This window comes from Mytilus galloprovincialis, chromosome 9 (assembly GCF_965363235.1).
Source record: "Mytilus galloprovincialis chromosome 9, xbMytGall1.hap1.1, whole genome shotgun sequence".
In the NCBI taxonomy this organism is placed as follows: Eukaryota; Metazoa; Mollusca; class Bivalvia; order Mytilida; family Mytilidae; genus Mytilus; species Mytilus galloprovincialis.
Window position 1 is genome coordinate 71,906,306 of NC_134846.1, and position 27,388 is coordinate 71,933,693.

General features: G+C 31.4%; 1 protein-coding gene across 1 annotated transcript in view; it reads right to left on the reverse strand.

Annotated features, from left to right (window-relative positions):
• Positions 1-6,864: 6,864 nt before the first annotated feature.
• LOC143045852 (uncharacterized) overlaps positions 6,865-27,388 on the reverse strand; it is a 41,443-nt gene continuing 20,919 nt past the window's right edge. Inside the window, exons 2-5 of the mRNA XM_076218650.1 lie at positions 24,913-25,173; positions 23,176-23,293; positions 10,628-10,776; positions 6,865-9,261 (exon numbers count right to left, since the gene is read on the reverse strand). Of these exons, the coding sequence (XP_076074765.1) occupies positions 9,228-9,261; positions 10,628-10,776; positions 23,176-23,293; positions 24,913-25,121 (510 nt within the window). The 5' untranslated portion in view covers positions 25,122-25,173 and the 3' untranslated portion in view covers positions 6,865-9,227. The remainder of the gene's footprint in view (positions 9,262-10,627; positions 10,777-23,175; positions 23,294-24,912; positions 25,174-27,388) is intronic.

A 27,388-nucleotide genomic window follows, 5' to 3' on the forward strand; every position in this document is an offset into this window, starting at 1 on the left:
TATTTTAATTTCATAGTACGTTTTCACAAGCAGGGAATTTAAAATATTTAAAGGAATCACTAACTCCAGAGAAATATGTCTGTTAGTTAATACATAATGGAAGTTTATATATATAAAAAAATCAACCAAAATCTGTTCATTTATAATGAAGACTTCAGAATAAAGTAAAAGTTAGTTATTCGCCGGTTGTCATGTTCATCGTGAATGAAAAAAAAAAGGTTAGAAATCATTCAATATATAATTTCAAGACATTCGAAGGAATACACCACTAAAACAAGTGCCGTGCTACACTTTAGATGTAGCATATGTTTTTCTCCTAGTTTATCCTGAAAATCGTTTGTTCAATCCAGCTGTCATTTTGTGGTGATTATCTATAATTCGTTGATTCGTAACCTACGACCAACTAAATGATCATCACAAAATTTATTATAAACCCCTCTTTATTTGCGTTTGTTTTTTCTGTATTGAACATTTTATACAGGTTTCTTCTAGATCCACCGAGCAAGATCATGATTTCTTGTGATATGAGGTTAACTCATGTCACAGTGAGGTACAGCCAACTATATTAGAGTGTACTACAGCTTGGAAATATATTGGGAGCCATTAGGCATTTGAGCTGGCTTTCTGTTGGGAACAGTATGTCAATATATATGTTCCTGCTTTCTGTAACTGCTAGCAAGTTAGGAAACTGACATTTCGTTGGTTGTCTAATGTGATACCTTCACGTATTTTGTTATTTTTATAGCTTTGAGTATAGATAGTAAGGCATATAATTTTTTTAACTATTTTTTCTTGTTCAAATTGTAAAAACCTCGATAGCTTAGTGGGGGCTGCGCCCCCCTGACCCCCTGCCTCGGTATAATCCGAAGGCAAGCTACGCCCACTGCATAATATACTATATATCATACTGTAAGACCATAGAGATATTGTATCAATTCCCTCAGGCAAAGTTGACCATTTTTTTCATGTCCTTTTCGAACATACAGGTTCTTATCCATCCTTTGGCTTTGTGTGTTTCCGAATAATGTAAAAACCAAAATAAAGCTTCGGATGCATGAACATTTCTTGTTGTTTTCATTTTTCTATGCATAATATACCATGTGTCAAAATATAAGACTATGTAGATAATAATATAATGTGAGGTAAGACCAATGAGCATTGTAATAATGATACACCATAAGAGTATTGTTGATGTACATAGTGATCAAAGGTACCATGATTATAATTTAGTACGTCACACGCGCGTTTAGTCTACATAAGACTCTTCAGTGACGCTGTTATCAAAATATTTTTAAAGCTAAACAAGTACAAAGTTGAAGAGCAAAAAGGATCCAAAATTCCAAAAAGTTGTGCCAAATACGGCTAAGGTAATCTATGCCTGGAATAAGAACATTCTTAGTTTTTCGAAAAATTCAAAGTTTTGTAAACAGGAAATTTATAAAAATTATCACATTATAAATCACTATGACATACCGTACCATTATTGCAACATAAGATGCACAGAAGAGAGTATTATATTGTGACTCATTCACTTACTGGAACAAAATACATATAAAAATCCATATAAAAATCAAAGAGAAAAAGTTCATTTGTTGACCGACTAGTCCATTCAATATCACACAATAACGGGGTAGCATAAGATTTTATGGGATCACGTTTACATAATGCTGACGACTTGATTAAAAAACAAAGGGTACTTTTGTAACCTTCTCTTGCGTTAAAATTGGGATTTGGCTCTTTGTCAGTATTGCAAATATAATAGTTGAGTACGTATTCGATGTGTTAAACAAATAGAATGATCAACTTTGTACATACTGTACTCCTACAACTGTGATCTTAATAATTAATACAGTGGAGATTTGGTTTCATTTTAGCTTCAAGTATCACTAAGGAAACATTAATTGTGGAAATGCGCATCATCTGGTGCAATAACATTGCTACCGTAAATTTTAATACCGGTAATTTATCTGTGTTTGCTTTTAGCTCAGATCTTATCAGGGATGGGAAACAAGATGTTTGCTTTATAGTTCCGTTCATGCATTTGTAGAGAGAGAGAAAAATAGACATTGCATTTTTAATACTATTGATAAATGTTGCTTGGAAAAGATTTAATTCCAATTGGGACCAGTAAAATTTCTGCAATTTGTAGGCTTAAAAATGTTGAATATATGCATTTATTTTTGTTATAAACATTTCTTTTTCGTACGTAAAAAAAGAAAATCATAAAAAAATACTAGAGTTATCAATTCGTACTCTACACGCGCATTTCGTCTACAAAAGACATACAAGTGACTCTCAAAACAAAAACCTAAAAATTCTAAATAAAGTGGAGTTTGTCTAAACACAAGCACGATAAAAGGAAACAATAAAACCTATCCACATGCAGTATAGTGAAAGCATACCTAATAGCAAAGACACACTCAAAAACATAGCAAATGTATAAGCAGAAATAAGAAGCAAGATTAAAATCCTGCTAGAAAGAAAGCAAATCAAGACACAAACAAAAAAATATAATGTAAATCAAGACTCAAATTTGCCATTGGGAATCTCTTGTTGGAATTTAAATGCACCATGTTAATATTTTTTTGCCCTAAATTAACTGTTTATATAATTTTATACAAACTGGCCAAATGAAGTCATGACTCAAGCTTTTTCTTTAAGCGTTTGATTTTATATAGTGTTTATTGTTTAGATTATTATGCACTGTTTTATTTTGTCTTGGCTATGACGAAATATACAGAATGAGTGACGTTGGAATTCCAATAAACTATTTGTATAAAGCTTTATATTTTCAAAAGGTGGAAAATAAGTGCATTTAACCTTGTATATAGATGCCTTATATTAGGACATACTTGGATGGAGAGTTGTCTTATTGACATATCTTCTTATATATATATTGACATCATCTTCATACTACTTCTGTCGATGACATTTATTTTGGTGGTCAAGTTACTCAGTTTTACACACACTTTAAGCAGTAGATCAACTTTATTTGATTGTAAGGTGTGCATGTCCTATTGACGGAGTTAATCTGACTTCGATCTCTTTAAACTGAATCATCATAATATGTTGAGATTGTCTGATACTAATAAAACCTTTGTCTTAATGACAATGAACATTAAATCATACATGATCAATTAAACAGACTATATGTAAAAAGCGTGTGCACGCCTGTTTTCTTGATATTTAGGACTAAAAACGTATTGTGTTTACCATCAAGTCAATGAACATACAAAACGAGAATGGTGAAGGTTAAATATGCAACCAAGTTGCAAAATACGGCAATATATGTTCTTTAGTGTATCTTTATTTATTTACTTATTGAAATTAAAAATGGGAATGCTAAAATCTCAAACAACTAGATGAATCAAACAAATGGTTCTTAATTATGTCTGACCCAAATCACTGAGGAAATAAATTCATCATAGATACTAGGATTGAAATTTTGTATATGCGCCAGATGCGCGTTTCATCTACAAAAGACTCACCAGTGATACTCGTATAAAAAAAGTTGAAAAGGCCAAATAAAGAACAAAGTTATTAATATAGAGCATTGAGGGACAACGATTCTTCAAAGTTTTGCCAAATACAGCTTAGGTAATCTATTCATGAGGTAGAAAAGCCTTAGTATTTCAAAAATTCAAAGATATGTAAACAGTTAAGTTATAAATTAATTATGACATCTCCATGATAGTTCATGTCAACACAGAAGTTCTGATCAATGGGCTAGAACCAAACATTCCATTTTATTCATACGCAAAACTGCATGTTGAAATAACTGATTAGGTATTTCTTATGTCTGACCCAAATCAACAAGATATTATTGTCAATAAAGACTGATAGTTTTAAATATTTCAGGAAGGGGAGGCCGGGTCTTCCGTTAATTTAATCATATGTTAATGATAAGCATGGTAAATGCATGATATCTAACTTCATTTAATGACATTTTGTTATAAAAGAAGATGTTGATAACTTCCTTAGTTATCACAGGTACTTATCTCTGAAAAATAAATAACGAAACAGGCGTCTGGCGTATTAAATTATAATCCTGGTACTATTGTTCAGATACAAGTGCCTTTGTTTGCTATAATTAGAAAAAATTCAAGGATGGTGGTCTGTTACTAGAAACATTCAATTGCTATGACCAATACTGAAATGAAAGGTTAGAGTGGTATTCGGTACTCAAGACTCAAGACCGTATGTAGATTTTCCTAACATCCTCCTATTGATTTTTGAAAAGTTGTAGATAATGATAGCCAGCTCGTATTCTTCTAAATACATATGGTAAAATTATAGTCGTGGTCACTTCGATATTCAATAAACAGAAAAAAAAGACAGAAGCGATTCGCTTGTAAGAAATTATTATTGACCTTGTTTTATCGAAACCCACTTGCTTTTGAGAGGAAATATTGAACGGAAAATCCTGATGAACGACCCAACCATAGTATTACACTATCCTTAAATATAACATTTTTTTTCAATAAAAAGAGAAAAACAATTTTCTGATATGTGTATGTCTTGTTTCAAGACAGCAATCCTAGGTAGAGGCAAAACATTACAATGATGGTTACTTATTTTATGAACATACAGATTTTCATTTTATAATTCATGTAAAACCAAACTATCAATAGCGTTGGATTTCATTCTTTTAAAATGTCAAATGTACAAAACACACGTCGAACGGAGAACATTTAAACAGCAACACTATATATATATATATATAACGATTTTCTTAAGTATCCCCATTTCCTTACTTTGATTATAGAGACCGCTGTTATCCATTCGTTTGATGTGTTTGAGCTTTTGATTTTTCCATTTCATTAGGGACTTTCTTTTTTGAATTTTCCTCGTAGTTCGGTATTTTTGTGACTTTACTTTTATCTGTACTTATACATGCCGTCATTGTGTCATTGTATTATATTGTTTTTTGTTTGTATTCTTGTCTTTCATTTATTTTGCTAATACACTTGGTCTATATATCATTGTGTGCTTCTTTGTAACATATTTTCTTGTTTTAATTTATAGTGATTAATACTATAACACAACGTTGATTGTTGTACTCATATTTTTGGCATTTTTACCTTTTATGTCGGTATGTTTTGTTCACACATCGTTGTTTATATAACGGAATTGATGCAACAGTCATACAAGTGAGAGGTTTATCTAGCTTTCAAACCTGGTTTAATCCACCATTTTCTAAATAAGAAAATGCTGTACAAAGTCTGGAATATTACAGTTGTTATTTTCTAATTCCTTTTTGAATTTTCCTTAGGTTTATTTCTTTTTGTGGTTTAACTATTTTATGCAATGAAACACGGACGTTTGTGTTGATTTGAAACTGTATCGTCCAAAAAAGAGGGACGAAATATACCAGAGGGACAGTCAAACTCATAGATTGAAAATAAACTGACAACGCCAGTCAGTGTTGCTGTAAAGTTTCTGAATATTCGTTATAGTTCACCATGTGATTGGAATTGTGTGTTTGTGTAGTAAACAGATTAGAGAAACCTCAAGACAAGCTGAACATAAAATGAACGTAGCTTATATATTACTTATGCATATACCTTTAGAGCGAAAAAGTTGTTTACAGTGTTGCCAGGATAAAACAAAACTAAGATTGTTTTAGGTAAACTGTACTTGAGAGAGTTTGAACCTTGTTATTTATTAAAATTACACAATAACAACTTTGAATGCATGAAAATATATGCAACTAGATTTGTAATTGCTAGCAATAACAGATGGCACCCTTCCCCCATTGCCAGGTGAGCAGCAGCCAATTTGAAAATTCCAAAGTCAAATAGTGCATCTACAGATGTCTAGTAACATTTTTGCAAAGTTTCATTAAGTTTGAAGCATTTTGAAATATTGGATATTTTTGCTGTTTCCATGGTAACGGCGGCCATTTTGAATATTCCAAAGACATACCCCTGCTGCTATTTTTTCCCTCCATAATCATATACCATTTAATGTCTCTAGAATAAATTTAACATTGATGTTCTAGAATGTTCTGTGAAAATTCAAAGTTTTGACCTTTTTGCATTGTTTCCAAGGTAACAACAGATATTTTGGAAATTCCAACGCCAAATTCCACATCTTCCAATGTTGCTCATCGTTACTGTGAAGTTTCCTGAAGTTTGGAGCATTTTGAGAAATTTGAAATTTTTGGTGTAGTTTCCATGGCAACATAGTAGTTCCAATGATCACCAAAATCATCCAACACCTGTATATAGTGGGCACCTACATTGTATCAACATATAATGATTCTGAGATAAAGCATATCCAAACAGTTCACCAAAACAAAAAACTGGATTTTTTCACATTTGTTCTGTTTCCATGGAAACGGTAGCCATCTTGAACCATTCCATGCTTCCTGCAACTCTGCAACTGGGGGTCCTTACTATAGTAGAGTTCCATCAACATTGGTCCATTGGATTTCGAGAAATCACCTGGACAAAATTTGTTGCAAGAAAAAAAATAATAATAATAATAAGAAAAAAAAGAAACGTAGAATAACAATATGTCACCCCAACTCCGTTGAGGGTGCCATAATGAATCAGGCCAGAGCCGAGTAACTGATTCTTGAGAGATACCTTTCAAGACTAATATAGTATTATTTAACATTTAGTGTCTGTCATAATTTCATAAAATACATTTTCAATTAAACTTCATTTTGAAGCTTTGTCATTAGTTTTATCATAACACAGTCATGAAAGGTTAGCTCTATTTTAGAATTGATTAAAAAAAAACAAATACAAGGAGATGTTGGGAAAGTGTCACAGAGGCACCTCCCCAACAACTCAAGAGCTCAACTCGAGGTATTATATTGGGAGAGGGTTGATACGGAGTGTGATATTGAAAAAGACATAACATATACACTTTATGATATAATATACCTCAAAGTAGTTATTTACCTCAAGTAGATATTATTTTCAATTTACAATAGTAGTTTGTTAAAGCCTCTGTAACCACGGCTGATAACGATATCCTCATTGCACTGCATATATATATAGGACTCTATAAATCGCCATGGTAGTCCAAAGCACGACGGTCACGCTGAAGTGCAATGGTTGACGCTGAAGTGCGTTGTTGGTCACGCTGAAGTGCGATGGTGAGATTGTGACGCTATCGTGTTGATTTCTACGCCGAGTTGCGATGGTTTTAACGCTAAATTGCTATGGATTACATAAACCACTGTTCACGTTTCAATGAAGAAGTCAATTGTTTGTTGGACGTTGCTTAGAACATCGAGAGTAATTCCAGTCTATAATGTTATTTTGTAGTGTCCTTTGTAAATAGCTTCAATCAAACATCAATTATTTAGTATAGTTCATACAATCGTTTAGATATTTACCTCTATGAACGCAAAATAAAAGGTTAATTTTCCTTTTTAATGAGTACTTATTGCAATGACAGTTACAATTATTTGAAATGCAAATATAACTTGATTAGTCAGAACTGAACAAAATACGCGGAAATCTATACGGATGCAGTTAATAAGAACAAGGAACAAATTTGTTGTTATTGCAACTGGAGAAATTTTTGAATGTTGGTATTCACTAGTAAATTCTAACTAATAAAAGACCAAATGATAACTGTTCTCATAATAAACGGAATAATTAAACATCTGAATATTTCAACTAGCCATCACGTATCTTTTATAGACAATCCCACATCAGCGGCAGGACCATCACACTGCGCCACTATCGAACTTCAGCGTGACCATCGCATCTCAAAGCCCTACATATATTTATGACAAGCTGGTAATATTATATTAAAAAATATAATATTATGTCTAAGCGATAAGCTAGTAATGTTTGCATGGTTTAACGTTTGTAAAGATACAATGTCGTCATAAGTTCTGACACTCGGTTATATGTCCTCTACAGTGCTTGTCGAATGAAGGTTTTGTCAAGATTATTACTAACAGTTAACAAGAACATTCCCGATCGGATCAAGAATTAACACGATCAGATACCAATACTTGACGAACGTTTATTTGAACAGTCGTAAACTATTGTTGATTTTGCAGATTTGTTCACTGTAATTTGTTTAATATACTCGTGGATATGATAATTTTAAGATTTCAATTCAATGTATTGTTAGTAAGATTGTACTTTCTTTGATAATTGATAGAGTAGTTTTGCGATCTAAATGTACAGAGTGTTACCCCTTCGGTAAGTACATATCAGTATGTATATAAAGTCAATTATTGGTCGATTGACACACATGCAAACAAACATATTTTTTTCTTTTCTTCTAGTGTGTCAACAACACTAGGAATGTACCACAGTTGGTGACATCAGTCCACTGGTGTACCATCAGCCCAGTAATTTTTTTTTTCGAATTCATGAAATAGTGTAGTTACGCTAAAAGGATGCATCTCCTGCAAACAATTGGACTTTTTGCCTGTTTTATTTTCCAGCGAATTTTGTCCTCTCAATTATATACATTATATCATGTATGAAAACTTTTGGTAGGAAACTAGCCTGACGGAGGTCTTCCAAGAATCACGTGTTGAACCTGTGCTCGGAAATCATACATTTTTTCACTTTACATTACAGTCCAACAGTATTATCGATTAGGATCTTCCACAAAATGTGTTATTGATATTTATATTTTTCAAAAAAGTTAACTAATTACACAACACTCAAATATCAAATTTTCAATCAACCTTATAAAAATAACATTCACTCTGAACAACAAGACAATCTTACAACATCTGTAAGTCTCACCATACAATCAAATTACATTTGGAAATCTATGTTCTGTTGTTGATTTTGATATATTTACAGGTTTTTGACAAAAGCTCCACAAACAATTAAGAAAATATATCAAACACAGTCATTAAGCTGTTTAACATCAATGTTAACATTTTAAAAACATTAGTCCAACGGTCTGTTTTCGTTCTACAACACAACCAATGCGAAATGATTAAATTTGAGTTCTTGAGTATAGTAGTCACATAAACTCTTCTTATTACAAATTTCCCGCCATTTGCAGATATCCTTACATTGACACACATCTCTGACATGTAATCCTTTTGCATATAGTCAATGACGGTTAAATTCATAAAAAAAATTGGATGAAGTTAAATCCTCACTGCTAAAACATACAACTCGGCTATTCAATAGTTTTCACATGTTTTTGTCTCTTCTTCAAATAGAGTTCATCGTTGTTTTAGTCAAAATGTTTCAATTCATCAATTGTTTTTCAACTTTGTTCGAAGGTCAACATTCATTGGTTTCTTCCTGGGTAACTTTTCTAAAAAAAAAATAAAGATTAGCAGATCAATAATGAAATATAGATGAAAACTTTAATTTCTATGACTTACAAATCTCTTGGTTTATTACATTTTTACATTTGTTTTACAATAACGCAATGTAAACTTTATTACTCTCCTCTGACAAAGCTAAGCACACAATGTGTCTATGTCAAATTTGATTTTTTAGCCAATGTACATTTTTACCTATAACGTCTTTTTAGATTTTCTTACTTAACTCGTGCGACCTTCTGGTGTTTAGGTTTCTTTTTATAAATCTGTTTCTCATATAATTCTTGCATATTTTAAAAACTTCTGAGCCAGGGAATTTCTATGGAAGATTATCCAAGAAAAAGCTCTACGAACGTAATTAATTTGAAGTATGTCAGATTTTATGTATTAGTCAGGAATGGAAAAAAACTCATTGTAAATTTTATGCGTCGAAAGTGCTTTTCCAGATTTATATTCATCGGTCAACGCTAAAAGCCGAATATTTGGTTGCCAAGAATGTATAAGAATCGAAACATGCGAAGAGCTTTATGACCAAAAAAGGAGTAAAAATAGTCAAATCCATCTGAGGTCAACTTGCCTGAGGGAGTTGAAACTTTTGTTTCTTTATAATTACAAAATCTATAATCGGACAATTTTATAAAGGTTTGTTATAAATCATTTCAGTCAGAAAGGTTGTTTGGATGCTTCTGAAAACAGAGAAATAATTATTTAAGTATCAGCAGTGTATTATATCATTGATTCAATAATTGTATTTTGATACATCATATATCATACATTCTCGTACACAATTATTCAACCAAAGGATTAAAACCAATTAAAATATTAAATTAAACGAAAGTTTTACTCTCTTATTGTGTAAGCTTATCTAACAAATATATTTACTTGATAGTTTTTTTGCATACTTATTGTAGTATGTTAAAAAAATCTGTTCTTGGTTAAGCTTATGAACTGATAGGCAAATCCACACAAAGTAGGGTAATAGCATTGGCTCCAAAGCTCCTGATATGTAACGTTAAACGTTAGTATGGATCCTGCAGCTCAGATCCCGTTTTATCCCCTAAACATTACCTTTCATCGTTGTTATAGCTGTATGAAATTTGTGATATTTTGGCCTAATTTAAAACAAATCTAAGCGCCAATTCTAGCCTTATGTAAACCTCCCCTATTTTGATGCTATCTATACCTAAATTCATTTGTGTTGAAGATTTGTCTAGTGCTGGTTTGTGAAGTTTTCAAAACAATACAATCGACAAAGCAAACTAATAATTCCTTGTGTTTGCATTGTTGACGATGCTGCTTTTAATGCCGTTTTTTTCTCTCTCTCCCAATAAATTATTTGATATAATTTATATTTACTTTTGTTTACTATGATGATGACGATGTTGTTTATGTCGGTGTTGTTTCTCGTTTTCTATTAAGGCATCCTGTTGTGGGTGGCTATGACTATGGCTATGACTACTGGAATGGGACGATTGACGATTATGGTGACTTCCGGAGGAAGTTGTCTGAAAAAAAGCAACACAATAAACGAAATAATATCCAGGTATAAATAATTAAATTCATAGTAAACTGAACTATACATATATAATTACCAAAAAATAAATATACAATAGATAGGGAAAGAAAATAAAATTTTATTAGGTGTCTTACTCAATGCATAAAACTTATTTGGCTATAAAACGTATATAACACAGAGTATAAATAAGAAGAAGATGTGGTGTGAGTGCCAATCAGCAACTCTACACCCAAGTCTTAATGTATAGAAGAAACAATTATAGGTGAAAGTACGGCCTTCAACACGGACCCTTGACACTTCTATTCCTGCTTACAAAACTCACTCTGGGTTTTGGACAGCCTTATTATCATATTATTAGTTTTCTGTTCTTTGAATGATTTTTGTATTTCCAGTCAGCGTGGGCTTATGTTTAAATGCAACACGTTTGTACACAGTTTGAGACTTAAGAATTAGCTTTCTCATAAACAGATAGAAAATAATTTTTATCATCACTACACGGCATGATTTTTTTTTTCAAAGTTTATACCATACCAAAAGCCATTTATATCTTTACCATGCAACTACTACATAACTCTTTGTTCTTCTTTTTTGTTTCTCATACAGTTTGGAAAGGTCAAACTCCCACATTCTCAAGTTTCAAAGCCATTTAAATAAGAAGAACAAATATTTTAATAATCAAAATGTTGCATTTTAATTACGAAACGCGTGTCTGCCGTGTAAGTTTATAGCATAGTATCGTTTATGAGGTATTTTTAGACATGATTTGATGAAATGTAACTTTGATCAAAATACCAAACCCAGACATGCTATAACATTTATTGAAATAAAGATATTGTTTGGCATTTTAAAAATCCCTAAGGGTAAACTTCTACACAACCACAACATAAGGGGATGAGCATTTGATATTTTCTGAAGGACTATTCATTTTCATGGCATTTTGTGTTCTATAATATTCATTTTACCTTATCTTGTGCTAAAAAATTCATTTCCAACTCCTACCAGCCCAGACTATTACTTTCCAATTACACTCCCCCCCCCCCCCTCATATCGAATAGTCATTCCCAAATTGCTCTTTACAAGCCAAGTATAAGATATAATGATAATTTTAACGAACAGAGATACTCCAATCAGAATGTCTGCTGAATTCATGTATTGAATGATTCTTTTGGTTAAAATAAAATGTTTTTAAGATATGGCCATGAAATAAAAAAGGATAACTTATTTCGAGAGTATGTCTAATATAGTCATCAAAGGTACCAGGATTCTAATTTAATACACCAGATGCGCTATGAGCAAAATAGATATAAAGCCAAACAAGTACAAAGTTGAAGAGAATTGAGGACCTAAAATTTCCTATAATGTTGTGCCTAATACAGCTAATCTATTCCTGGGAAAAGAAAATTCTTAGTTAAATTTTTACTTGCATAACATGTTTACCTGTAATATTTAACGTAAAACTTCATGTTGCTCAATATTAAATTCAAAGTTATAAACATGATGATAAAATAAACCAACCATAATCATGACTCTAGTTCAACTATTATGAAAATTTATCAATTATAAATGGCATGCTCTAAATCATCCACAAGGGAAAATTTACTTGGAATGAATAATGAGGAATTTCCATCATGCAAAGGACAAAATTTTATATAATACAAACACAGGAATAATCAGTAAGATTAGAATGTCACCCTTCCACTATACTGAACATTTACAAACCTGTTCGCTGTACGACAAGGTACAGATATTAGGATGGTTATGAACAACCTATACATAATACATCATAGATTATATTTTCATAATGTGAACAAAATATTACAAGTACCAACAGGTTAGGCGATAAAAGCTTACGATTCTTTAAAGTATACATAATTAAATATTATGATATGAGGTAACAATAGGACAACCACAAATGATTATATGGGCTAGCTGTGTTTTGGTCGTGTTGTAGACCTACAGTGTGTGAGAAAAATCAATCGTAACATCTCAACCATTCTTGGTCAATAAGTTACGATTGTGCACACATTAGACAAACACAAAGTCATAAGACAGCGGTAAAAAATGCAAGCGAACATGTTTCTGTTCCCCAAAAAAAAAAAAATACAATGAGGCAGAACACACAAATGTTGACTTTAAAAACTCATATACTTTAATTGACCGTTTTAACTATTTTCTATTCGAGTATGACTGATGAGTCTTTTGTAGACAAAACGCTCGTCTGGCGCAAATATAAAAATTCTACACTGGTATCTATGATGAGTTTATTTTGTAGTGACTTCTGAATGGCAGAACTCATTCGATTTTTCCACGGACTCAAGATGACATTACTGTCAAAATATTTACTTTCGGTTCAAAATTAAACAGTCATTCCCAACATTATTCATAGATAAGTTTTTTTCATCCTATAAAGTAAATTCACAAAAATACTGATCTCGGAGGAAAATTCAACAAGGACAGTCTCTCATCAAATGGTAAAATGAAACGAACAGATAACAACTGTCATATTCCTGACTTGGTACAGGCATTTTCTTATGTGTGTTGATACTGATCACTAAAAGGCGCGTGAAGACTTTTTTATTTCTGGTATATGAACAGCATAATCCAGTATATTTTTTCTGAACTCAAACCTTGAAAGGTCTTTTTTTTCCCGCGCTATACATTTAGTTGACTGTTTTTAAAAAGCACTGAAATACCCAAATGATACGAAGATTTATATTTCAATAAAAGACTAAACAAAATTAAAGTGGTAATTTTCAGTTGACCATTATTGGTGTGGCTGCGTTAAAATATATTCTAAATTAGACATCAGTAGCTAGATATGAGACCCTTTCTTCAATATTGTTTTGAGATATATTTGAGGAATAGACGGTGTTTGTGTAATGTTTTGCTCACTGTTCAAATATAAAGGAATATTATGACTTTTAAAGACATATTCTAAATATTACTGTAGAAATTGAATATTTTAATGAAATAATTGTAACTGATTTTTTTTTTTTATATTTAATGCGATTCAAACTTGAATGTCATTGTTTCAATAAAGGATATATAAAGCGAATAACCGAGAAAAAAAATATAATTCAATTAGGATTCATCTCTAATACAGATGATACTACCTACATACTATCTTTTAAATCCACTATGGAATTCTTTAATTTCCGGTCTTCATTTTGGTTGATGATTGTATTGATGTCTCCCGGGATTCGTGTACTTTCTTTTTATATTTACGGTTATTTATCAAAATAGTAACCATCTATATTAGTTTTTGAAGCTAATGACTGATGTTAGCCGTTATATAACTTATTTTTGAATGATTCACATGAAAAATAACCCTGAAGGATTTAAGATAATTTTATCCTTTTAGCTATGTCATTAATTGTTTATTCTTAAATATGAAGAGTATCATCAAAAACAACAAAATCGATGTCTGGGAAAGGATTTTATTAGTATTTTTTTAAAATCTGAGTGGCGTTTTATAGTTGACCTTAAATTCATTCATGAATTAATTAATTTCCAGAATAAACATCAATATTATCGAGGAAATTGCTGAGGACGTTAAATAAAAATTGTGCATATTTATGCAGTAAGTGTATTTTTTTATATAAGTTCCATCACTTACAATACATGAGTTATCATATCAATAGTTGTGAACTGTTAAAAAAGATAAGTTAACGATCATGGTTTACCCGAGACTTCCAAAGAACTTTGAACACACCAGAAAAGTTTTAAAATACCTGAAGTAACTTTTGAAATAGTCAATACAATAATCGAACACTTTAATGCAACCTTCTTTGTTTCTCGACATTTCTGTCCCTAAAGAAAATCTCAAAACCTCTAGGTCTTGTGCTAATGTAACCTGCATCAATCTGACCACAACAAATATAATAACAGGACCTCAAATTTCATAGTTTCAAGAATAAAATAAAGGAAACAGTAGTATACCCTGTTTGAAATTCATCAATCGATTGAGAAAAAAACAAATCCGAGTCACAAAATAAAACTGAAAGAAACATATGAAATATAAGAGGAGAACAACGACACAACAGAATCACTTATATGCAACACACACAGAAACGAACTACAGTATGATAATGGTCATTTCCAGGACATTTTAAGGTGGTACCTAACACTACAGGGAGATAACTCTGTAAAGTAAGCTAAACGTTTTAATTACGTTGTGTTGTAAAAGGAATATTAAGCTTCTCAATGATCAAAATTGGTTTTTGTCAAATTGCTATATAACCAGTGTATTTTTTTCTGACAAAACAGTTGGTTCAAAAAAAATTTAATTTTTATATTTTTAATGAAGTCTCAAAGTAAATACTTTGACAAAATTTTATGAAAATTAAACGAGCCAAATTAATTTTAGTGAAAGTGTTTGGTAACACCTTGAGAAAAAAATGGTGGGTTGAACCTGGTTTTGTGACTAGCCAAAAATTTTTGTTTTCAATATCAAAATCGCCATTGATAAATGTATACGTATAATTGTAAAATATATTTTTTGCGAGGCTTCACAAGGTAAGAAATCGGTAATGTATTATCATCACAGTATGGAGACACATAATTTTATTGTATATAAACTCATCATAGAAACTAGGATTGAAATTTTATATTTGTGCCAGACGCTCGTTTTGTCTACAAAAGATTCATCAGGGACCCTGAGAATAAAAAATAAAAAAAAGTTAAAAAGGCAACTTAAAGTACGAAGTTTAAGAGCATTAAGGACCTAAAATTCATCAAAGTTTTGCAAAATAAAGCTAGGGTATATATACCTGAGGTAGCAAAGCCTTTGTAATTTAAAAAATTCAAAGTTTTGTAAACAATTTATTTATAGTTATGACAATATCAATGATAACTCAAGCAACACAGAAATTTTGACTACTTGGCTGGTGATAAAAACTCCACCAGCAGTGGCATCGACCCAGAACAAAGAACTAGTTATAATAAGTTGAATAACTGAAGTCTAAAAAAACGGAGGCACATAATTATCTTGTATAACTAAAGAAAATGAGGCACATAATTGTATTGTATAAGAATAAATGGAGGCACATTATTAAATTGTATAAGAGCGGAGGCAGTTAATTATATTGTATAATAACACGGAATACATGGGAGAGGAAATAGTAGATTATTTATGCTATCAGAAATATTAAAAGTCGTTATTTTCCATTCAGGTTATTACATCTGTCATTACAACTAACCGTTATATAAAACACTTTAATAACAATAAAACGCAAGAAAACCAATAAAATCAGTCTGTATTTATTACTTTGATTTGTACATTATCAACATCGTAATCTTAGCTAAATTCGTTGCGTGCTTCAAGTGAATTTTAAAATCTAATCGGTACTTTGCGAATGTATCTTTCTTTTGCTTAAAAATATCGCATTGACATTGTAAAATAGTTTTAAATATGTTGAGTTATATTTCACAATGAACAAAATAGAAAATAATCAACTCCTGGTGACTGTGTAACTATAAATGACTGTCAAAGAAGCTATTCAGTACGATGACTTCCGAATGTCTTTACTAGAAAAGATAACAACTGCCACATGACTTATCCAGTAAAGATGTCAACTGCCACATGATTTATCCAGTAAAGATTTCAACTACCACATGACTCATACAGGAAACATGTCAACTGTTACATTAAAAACTCTGGAGTCGATTTCACAAAACAACTTACGACTAAGATTTGTCGAAAGTCATGAACAATTCAGTATACTTAAGATAAATCTTAGGCGTAAGTTTTTTTTGTGAAATCGACCTCAGATTCCTTGCCCGGCTTTGGCATACTTGTTAGTCGTTTTTGTTTTATAGCTCTTTATACTTTCAATAAGCTTAAAATTTGAAATATTTTGGCCTCAAGCATCACTAAAGAGACATTGATTGTCGAAATGCTCTTCTGGTGTAGAAAAATTGGTACCAGTTAGGTTATAATTATCCAGTAAAGATGGCAACTGCCACATAATAGTTATCAAAGGTACCAGGATTATAATTCAGTACGCCAGACGCGCGTTTCGTCTACATAAGACTCATCAGTGACGCTCATATCAAAATATTTATAAAGCCAAGCAAGTACAAAGTTGCAGAGCATTGAGGATCCAAAATCCCCAAAAGTTGTGCCAAATTCGGCTAAGGTAATCTATGCCTGGGATAAGAAAGTCCTTAGTTTTTTCGAAAAATTCAAAGTTTTGTAAACAGGAAATTTATAAAAATGACCACATAATTGATATTCATGTCAACACCGAAGTGTTGACTACTGGGCTGGTGATACCCTCAGGGAAGAAACGTCCGCCAGCAGTGGCATCGACCCAGTGGTTTAAATAGTTATCAAAGGTACCAGGATTATAATTTAGTACGACAGCATAACTTATAAAGGAAAGATGTCAAACTGTGACATGACTTATACAGGAAATATGTCAACGTGACATGACTTATAAAGGAAAGATGTCAACTGTGACATGACTTATAAAGGAAAGATGTCAACTGTTACATGACTTACTAGTATCCAGTCAAGTCATGTGGTAGTTGTCGTTTTTATTGTATAAGTCATAAGATAGTTGTTATCCTTAATATATATGTCTTTTTAACTTGATAAGTCTTGAGGCTGTTGTCATCTTTCCATGACAAATCATGAGACAGATGACACCTTTCCTGATCAACACTCGATAATTAAGGCTGAACAGGATCTGTAACCTTGACATGATAGGTTATGTTTATTTTTGACAGTTTTCAACTGTTCTGGATTACCTACGAGGCAGTTTAAGGCAGTAATCACCTTTTCTGAATAAGTGACGTGGTAGTTGTCCTCATTCAACTTCCTTTAACTGCCTCATGAGTTATCCAGTACAGATGACTACTACCAAATAAACAAGATACTAGAGCGGTTCAGCCTGAATTATCGCGTTCACTAAAATATACATTATGCTTTACTTCTGTATAACATTTCAATGTCAAGATTTTAACATGAACAAAAGGAGATGGGGAATGTTTGTTCATTAGACAGCAAGAAAACGTTACAAATTGATGGATTAAATCAGTATAAGGATGCTCTCTCACAGGTCTTTTGATTTTGTTTTAAAATTTTCTTAACTTTTTCAATTTCCTTTGACTGTTATTTTTTCTTATCAATTATTTCATTTTAATTTTTTTTTTTTTATATCAGGCGACTTCATAAAAGCAAAAGTAAATTTGTTTCAAAGAAAGTGAAGCATCCGTCGTATTGAGAAAGTAAAACGACAAAAACTAGAGGTCAAAATATCAACAAGTGTTACAAACGTTTCAAGCTTTTGATCGCCCCGAAAGTCAGCGAGTCGTTCATTTTTTTTAAAACATAACTCCATGGATTGAAAAAAAAACAGGAATAAAATGCTTATATTATGGGAACTGGGTTATGACTAAAATCGGAAACGGGAATAATATTGTTATAAAATAGAATATGTTAAAAGGCGTTTTAATCAAAGATGATTATCTATAAATCCCGATTATTCGAACTGATAGCTTTTTACATGTATATTTGGATCGGCAAACATATCAAAATCATGCAGAAATGTAATTAAATCTTTAATATTTCGCAGAACTAACGATGCATTTTCTATGACGACAAAATATAACAAGAGAAACAGATTCGGTGTTTCCTGTCATTAACGTGGTCTACAATGTCTGGATCATGGTGTTTTCTGATACATGAACAACAAAGTCCATAGAAACACCTTCCCGGAATGTCGTCAGGACTATTCTTAGCTATCTTTTTGGTTGAAAATCTAAGTACAATTTCAGTATCATTAACACATATTTTTTAAATATCGGTCTGCTTGGAAATATCTATGGTAGATGTTGTTTTTATTAATTTCAATTTATAATAATACGATCAATATAGTTATGTAAGTGCTGTCGACAAAAAGGGTTTCATAACCATCGACGCTGTGTAAAGCATATTTTGATAAAACATTTGTATCTTTTATTTTTCATGTTTCAACACAAAATTGGCATGATTTACTTCAAAAATGATTTCCATTATTCATATTAATATACTTTAAATGATGTTTAAGACCAGCTTTCATGCCTTTGCAAAAAATGGGTTTTTAACGAGAGTTGCTGACAAGATAATTCTAAACATAACAGACTATAATAATGTGCATTTACATATCACAAGAGAATTCAGTTTTGTCATGCATTAAATGTCAACAAGTATGTCGATATATTATTCATAAGCAATTTGCAGCTCGGTTGTCAGTTTAGGACTGATCAACGTGTTTTCTCGAAATTAGTACAAATTCAAATTGAAAAGTTGTGTAATGGTGTTCATGTCATAATATCTTAAGAAAATCCTTATTAAATGGTTTTGATGCATGGGATTTTTAATCCGTCTCTTTCATGATTTCAATTTCACTATACTATTTTTTTTTTATATTATGGATATCTCTGTATGTTAAAACTTGTATTTTTGTAAAATTCAGGACTAGTTATAACGTATCCCGATCACTGAAATTTCAGTTTCAGTTTCATATTCAAAAGAACAAAAACAAATCAACCAATGGAGGGTGGAAAAAATGAATAGAGAACTTACAAGTTCAATTTTCTTATCATTTGAATAATCCTTTTATCATGTTTATGGTAATATTTCAAAGTTGTGATAACGTTTCAAAATGCAAGCTGGCGACCGAAACGGCGGTCAATAATTTTAAAATCTGGATAAGATCATGGGAATGTCGTGAAAAAGTTATACTTTTGAATACCACTGCGCAGACTGAGGCAGTAGGACTACTTCACATGGATGATGACAAATGGGTTTCCTTACAGTTTATAATTTAGAATCTGAATTGGTAACAATGATTACTGTAATAGTAGAATTTAATTCATCGCGTGGCTTTATTGAAAATACAACGATTAAGGGTAATATGTAGAAATGATGCTACGATTATTGACTTCCCCATGTGGATGCCAACATAAAATTCAAAATAGCAGCCACACCAAATCTTTCGGAAATGAACACATTGGTTTATAGATATACATTTTGTACTTCGAAGTTTTGAACAATTTAAAGTTAATTTTCTTATCAAAAATAGGTATAACTTAATTCAATTTTGAGCGAAAGTGTAATCTATAATATCGATAGAGTTACTATATTTTGTAAATGATTGACCAGTGTTTCCGATGATATGCACCGTTTATTGTCAAAATATGATATTCTCGATAATATCGATCATTTTTATTTTTTTAATTGTTTGAGAATGTTCTCGACATAATCGATCGATTCATCAATGTTTGTTAATGATTGACTAACAGGTGTTCTCGATAACATGGATCGTGGTGACAAAATATAATGTCGATGAAATCGATCGATTTTCTATTGTCTGTCATTTATTGACAGGCGTTCTCGATAAATATTATAACAATAATTTGTTCTCGATAATATCGATCTAATATCTTCTCCTTTAAGTGATTGAAATACATTATATTTACTCAGGTTAACTATGATGTCGATTAAATGGAACTTTTTCAGTGGTTGAAATTTGTTGGGGATGGCAATTGATAATTTTTGTCAACTCTTCTAGAAGGGGAAGGACGCGATTTAAAGCTTTTTATATTTGTTGGACACTCGTAGATTGTTGTTCACTTTTATGTCAGTGGTTTTTTTTTTCAATATTGTTTGGATTTTGTCATATGCAACATCTCCTTCTACTGAAAGACTTACGTCAGAAAAATGAAAAATAAGGTTGCGTTTTACCATGGAAATAAATGGTTAAAGTACAAACATTCATACTGATCTGTCATTAATATTGAACGTTTTCAAACGCAGTATTTATAAAATGTGTCACAAATCATATTAATTGTTTGTACAGTTTTTGTTTTTCTTGCTGTATGGTTCACTGAACAAATTTGTAATGAAAGGCTAAAAGAAATAGTAACATTTCTTCTATAAAAGATTGCAAAGCAAACATTTGATCAACTTGTTTGATATGTTTATTTGGATGTTTGTAAACAACATGTAGGTAGACTGTTTGAGTCATTTCATGTCAATTTTTATTGTCCAATAAAATCCCAATATATAAGTAACCAGAATCTCTGCCTATCGATTGTTTGCAAACTTCCAAGCAAACATAGCAATCAAGTTGATCAAAGGTTTGCTTTGCATGCTTTTATAGAACAGCTGTAAAATATAAAATCAGTTGTACTTTAAATTTACCACGTTAACACCCAAAGACTCTTGAGAGCTGTGAGTTTAAATTTCTAACACAATGCACAACCTTTTGCCGGATTATACGTAAACATATGGTGATCCCGTCAATTTGAAAGCACAAATATAATCTGAAAATCCTATCTTATCTGATCGTAGAGTTAAACTTTATTTACCATATATCTTAATGTCTGTCATGCTTTATTTTCCCTAAAGAATTTCAGACATGATTTAAAATATAGATCTCCAGACAAACCGATTATGTAATTGTAGAATATATTAAGACCCCACCTTGTAAGTAGGATAGATCCGATAAAGATTGCACGATTACAAATCACTGTGAGTTATGGTACTAATATAACATTTCATAGATTTATATTATCTCTACCGCTTCGAAATTTATAAAGTGTTAATTTCATTTCCTAGCACTAAGTCGATGCTAAACAGCCAGTCCACGAGGGTATCATTAGCTCAGTAATGAGTGCTTTCGTACTGACATACTTTATAACATACATTTTTTAAGTTTCTTGTTGATAAATAACGAAATTGAAAAATCAAAAAAAAAAAAAAATCAGAGTTCCATTTCACTAACAAAAAGTTTATGGAAGATGAACTACTCTTTTAATGTCCCTTTTGGTCATACAATTCTTAACACTTCTTTTTTGACTTTCGATAGTTAAGGTTTGAGCATTCCCGATGAAGGGAAAACAAGAAAAACACTTCAGATGAAACTTATAAACTGTCATTTAAAAAATTGTCTTGCTTGTCATTTGGTCTCTGGTGGAAAGTTGTCTCATTTGGCAAACGTACGTACCACATCTTATTTTTGAAATACTAATGAGTACACATTATCAGCTTTATGAATTTGAACTAAAATGGAAACTTCGTGAGGCAAAGTTAACCGCTATAATTATTTTGGGTATTATGTTTATGTCTTTATAGTTTTGATGTTCTCCTAACATTTATTTGTCTTTTCAATTTTTCTGGAGCGTACTTGATGAAGGCTATATATGAGTCACTTGTCATGGACACTGAACTTTTTGAATAAACATATCATATTTGTGTAATTAAACAAATATATCTATATAATATATGTACTACTAAGAAATCCCTCCCCCTTAAATCTCAATATATGACATTTCTTCTGCAGTTTTAGACTAATGCGTATTTGGTTTTTTAAAAAGCTCGTCCTTTATCTAAAAGTTTATCGAAATATATCAAGACCATTTTGATAAATATTACAACTTCACAAATAATACATGAAGGTCTTAAAGTATAGATAAAAGATATTGACGTTGCTTGTCATCTATATTATGTGTTATAGTGTTCTTTTCATTGTCTTTGTTAATTACTACCATTACTGTATAATTTATTTTAGGTACTATCCCATTGGCATGACTCAGTATACATTCCATCATTGTGTTATTAGGCCATGCCTATGGTAAATTTTTGCTTTCTTGTCTTTTATTTCGGCTTATGTGTTTTTCTATATGCCGTGGCATTTCGTTTTTCTTTGTTAAAATATTTGTTTGTTTTTATCGTGATTGGGATTATAACACAATGTTGACTAATGTACACTTAGGTTTAAACTATTATGTCTGTTTGTTTTGTTCACACGTTGTTGTCAATATAATGAAATTTTATTAGACTGTTATACAAGTGAGAGTATTGGCTAGCTTTAAAGGAGGTTTTATCAACTATTTTCTACAAGTTTGAGTAAGGAATAGGACAGTTGTTTTCCATTCGTTTTATGTGTTTGATTTTGATTTTTCCATTTAGTAAGTGACTTTCTGTTTTGAATTTTCCTTGGAGTTCGGTATTTTTGTTAATTTACTTTTTAATAGTATGTTTTGGCACAACTTTTTGGAATTTTGGATCCTCTATGCTCTCTAACTTTGTACTTGTTTGGGTTTATAAATATTTTGATATGAGCGTCACTGATGAGTCTTATGAAGACAAAACGCGCGTACTAAATTATAATCCTGGTATTTACTATTTACACCACTGGATCGATGCCACTGCTGGTGGACGTTTTGTCCCCAAGAGTATCACCAGCCCAGTAATCAGCTCTTCGGTGTTGACATGAATATCAATTATGAGGTCATTTTTATAAATTTCCTGTTTACAAAACTTTTGAAATCTCTGTCAAGGTCTCAGACTGTTTTCCTATTCCGGGTTTAAGTTATAACAAACTAGAACATAACTTACCGATTGATGACGAGGCCTTGTAGTATTTGCCAAACCATAACAAAAATAATACATAACAGCTGCAATTAAGACACAGATCCCTATACCACAAGCCGCAGGACCTATTACTTTATATAGCCTGAAATAATTAAGTTGTCATTACGTAAAAACATATGACGGTGCTGTTATCTAGAAATGTAATGATACATGTATAATAAAAGTTTGTGTTTTAACACAACCACAATAATTAAAAAGTCAAACTAGTTGTTCAATAGAATTAGGAAATAAAATTTAAAATCCTAAAAAACACAAAATGGACATGGTCGTAAACAAACACGTCTGGAACATCAAGAACTATATCTATATAATTATCGACAGGTAGAAATGTTTGACACCAGTTTTTGTTTCTGAAATTAGTTGTAACATAATTTTTGTTTTTTTCTTAACCCTGTATATAGTATTATTCCCGATGTGAAATTATAATTCTTGAAAATAGTTTGAACGACAAAATTATTCTATATTTCTTCCTAAGTGACGTTTACATTTTCTGACGTCATACACGCGAAGCAGTGAATGTGGTTTTTAAATTTGATAGATGCTTTTTGTGCTTTTTGTTAAATATTTGTTTGTTGTGAGATTGTGACTCAGAGATGACTGCTGTACCCATATTTTGACTATTTTACCTATTATGTCTGTATTGTTCAAGCAACGTTTTAAATATAATGGAATTTGATGCGACTTTCCAACAAGTGAGAGGTTTAGCGCTATAAAACCAGGTTCAATCTACCATTATTTACATTTGAAAATGCCTGCACCAAGTCAGGAATATGACAGTTGTTGTCCATTCGTTTGATGCGTTTTATCATTTGATTTTGCCATTTGATAAAAGACTTTCCGATTGTATTTAGGAATATTTTCTATTTGACTACATTTTTTTAATCCAAAATTTGAATAAAAAGTAAAATCACAAAAAATACTGAACTCTTAGGATAATTCGAAACGGAAAGTTTCTACAAAATCAAAAGCTTAAACACATCAAACTTCACAAGGATTATTGTTTAAAATGCATCTCATTGCATACTACTCTGATTATGACCTAGTTCATTTTTTTAACTATCAATTCACTGTTAAAGGATTGTTGAAGGATAAATGACAACTATTCCCAGAACACTAACCAAACCAGACAAAAACATGATATTTGACGTCACAGAGGCGGAAAGTACAACGGCTTATGTTACATCGTCTTAACTGCCTTGTAAATCATCGGTTTGAACGTAGTTAAACGTTTCTAAGATTAATATGGGAAAATCAAAATGCAAAATGTTGTAAAAATAAAGAGATAATGATTGACAATGATTCAACATTGTACTTGTTTGGCTTTCTTACTATTTTGATCTGAGCATAACTGATGAGTCTGATGAAGACGAAACGGGCGTCTGGACCGTATTTAATTATAAGCCTGGTACGTTTGATAACTGTTTACTGAATAATGTAACGAAAATCTTTCGTAATTGTATTTTAATTTTCTATCTTTTAAGTTTTCCTTGGTTTTTTTTTGCCATTGCTGCTTATTGTTTATTTTATAGGTACAGTTGATTTTTTCTCAGACTTAAGTTCATGAACAAAAGCACAGTGAAATACATAACGTTTTTCTTTTCAATTTAATGCACAGTTATACACCAGTGGGGTTGAATGAATAAATGATAAATTTAATTTATATTTCAGGATGAGGGAATGTTTTTTTCAATTCATACTTACACGCCATGTGCTGGAGACAAATTATCAATATCCTCATCATTATTTATGCCTAATATTGTCATTGCAACACCGGGGGCAAAAATTAATGTTCCAACAAATATCATCACAATAAATCTCCTTCCTGAAAACTGCGGAGACATCAACCGGATACGTTTTGCCCCTTGCCCCTTCCGGTTCCGGGCAACGCTGGCAATAACTGCCGGTCTCATTTTCAGGCTATAGCGGTATCATGTATTCAGATCCTTTAAAGAATGATCCATTCTGAAAAAAATAAACACAAAGATTCATCAGAACAAGAACTAAGAAAAATATTGAAAGAAAAAATCTAAATATTTTATGACTAATCATACATTTTAAACCACAAAAAAGTACTGTATTCTCTTAGTTAAGATGTCCTAGTATTTTTTGGTTATTGGATATAATGTTGAAATAAAGTTTTCGAAACTTATATTCAGAACTTCACTCATTTATTAGGAGCAAAGTGTTTGCGATAAACCAAATCAAAGTATCTAAATACATGTATGAAACAATGTCCGTTTTTGTGCTCAAAAAAGGAAACTGTATAAATAAATTTCGACTTCTTTGTTTTGAAATTGTATTTTTAAAAATTACATCGCGGAGTGTAGATAAATTGGTTTGCTCAATTTTTTGGTTAAAGCAAATCCGTATTAATATGAAAAAAGTCAGCATTGATATTATATGAATTGCAGTAAAAGGTAGTTGGAAAAAAAAAGTTATTGATTTGCACCCCCCCTTTTTTTAGCTATTCTTATATATTCTGAACAGGTATCATTATTATTATATAGCACCATAGAGATTAAGTTGACAATAATCTCATAGGATTTTTTTTAACAATGTCACCGATATTTTGCTTGTCAATGAATGGTCTAGTTTGGGTGAAAGAAAGGAGCCTTTTGTTGCAATTCGCATAATATCAATTCGTTTCATATTCAATACTAATTCGTCTTTTATTCAAACTGAACCATCCATTGACAAACAAAATATATGTGATAAAGGTATTAGAAATCACTAAAAGAGAAATATTTCCATTGCAGTGAACTTAATCTCTATGGTGCACCTGTTTATAGAATACTATTTGCCCATGGAAAATCTTAGCACGATTTATTGTACTTATATAAAGCGAAAAAATCGAAAAGCAATTGTATAACGTAATTGACATTTATTGATGTAATTACGGTTAATTATGTAGCACGAGATAATGGAATCATGGCACTTAGGCCCGAAGAACAATCACTTATTTTAAATTGATGATGTGGTGAGGATCTCACCATGTTGGAAGTGTAAATAGGTATTATAGGAAAGCATACATAGCGACAACTTTGTTACTTAGTACACAATTAGAATGTACCTAACGAGGCATGGAGCGTTGACGACAATAAAATTAGAAACAATTATAAAACGGGTTTAGAAAATCATAGTTACCATGCCATATTCAATAAGAAGAATAATTGATATTGTAATAAAGAAATATTGACACTTTTATATTCTCATTATAGTGATTTTTTTAATAGAGATATATTTTTAAAACAAAAACTAAACCATGCAGAGTTACGAGTAAGAAATACTGGAATTTACGAGTGCAATCTTTTGATATTTAGTCTGTCACTGATCACCGTCAATGATCCTTTGCGTCTTCTGGAATGCTTACTTGTTTTTGTCGTGTTACCAGTCTTGGTATTTACTACAATACGACATTTTATTTTATTACCTAATAAAGAGTATTTACTGTTTTATTACTATTTCTATATTATTTGCTATTTTTCTGCCATTTTTTTGTTCCAAGGTCTATTGCACTGAAAATTATCGTTCTATTGCACCTGTGTGCAGTCTATTGCACTGACCTGTTATGATCTTTTATTCTGAAATCTGATTAGTTGAAAGGTATTCATGTTGTCCATCAAATTGGGTTTTTTAAACGTTCTTCGGTTTGTTGTTTAAATTGTCTGCAAAAAATTCCACGATCGAGCGGTTTGCAAATGTTGATGATGGAGACTTAAATTATTTACTTGAGAATAGGGACGCTAGAAATTAAAAAAAAATGCATATGATTCAATGACTTTGAAAGGGTCTCCAAGAAAGAAAGTGTTCGACATTGAAAGATCCTGATTTCTTGTTCGTTTTATTGAACTTCTAAAGTATTGGTTGTACATGTATGCTCCTTAAACATTATAATTAATATAGTTGTTACTGTCATGTGTTTTATTTCTAAGAATTTGTTAGAACTGATTCAGTATGTATTAAATAATGAAACAGTTATTGAATGTGTAACAGTGCAATAGATCAGAATATATTTCCCTCGGTATGAAGATCAGCTCATTGTTCTATTGCCCTCAGGCGTTGGCTTCGGGTAATAGAACAGTGAGCTGATCTTCATACCTCGGGACATAGAATTTGATCTATTGCATAGTTACATATTAAATAACTGTATACTATTGCATGGCACAATTTCTGTCAT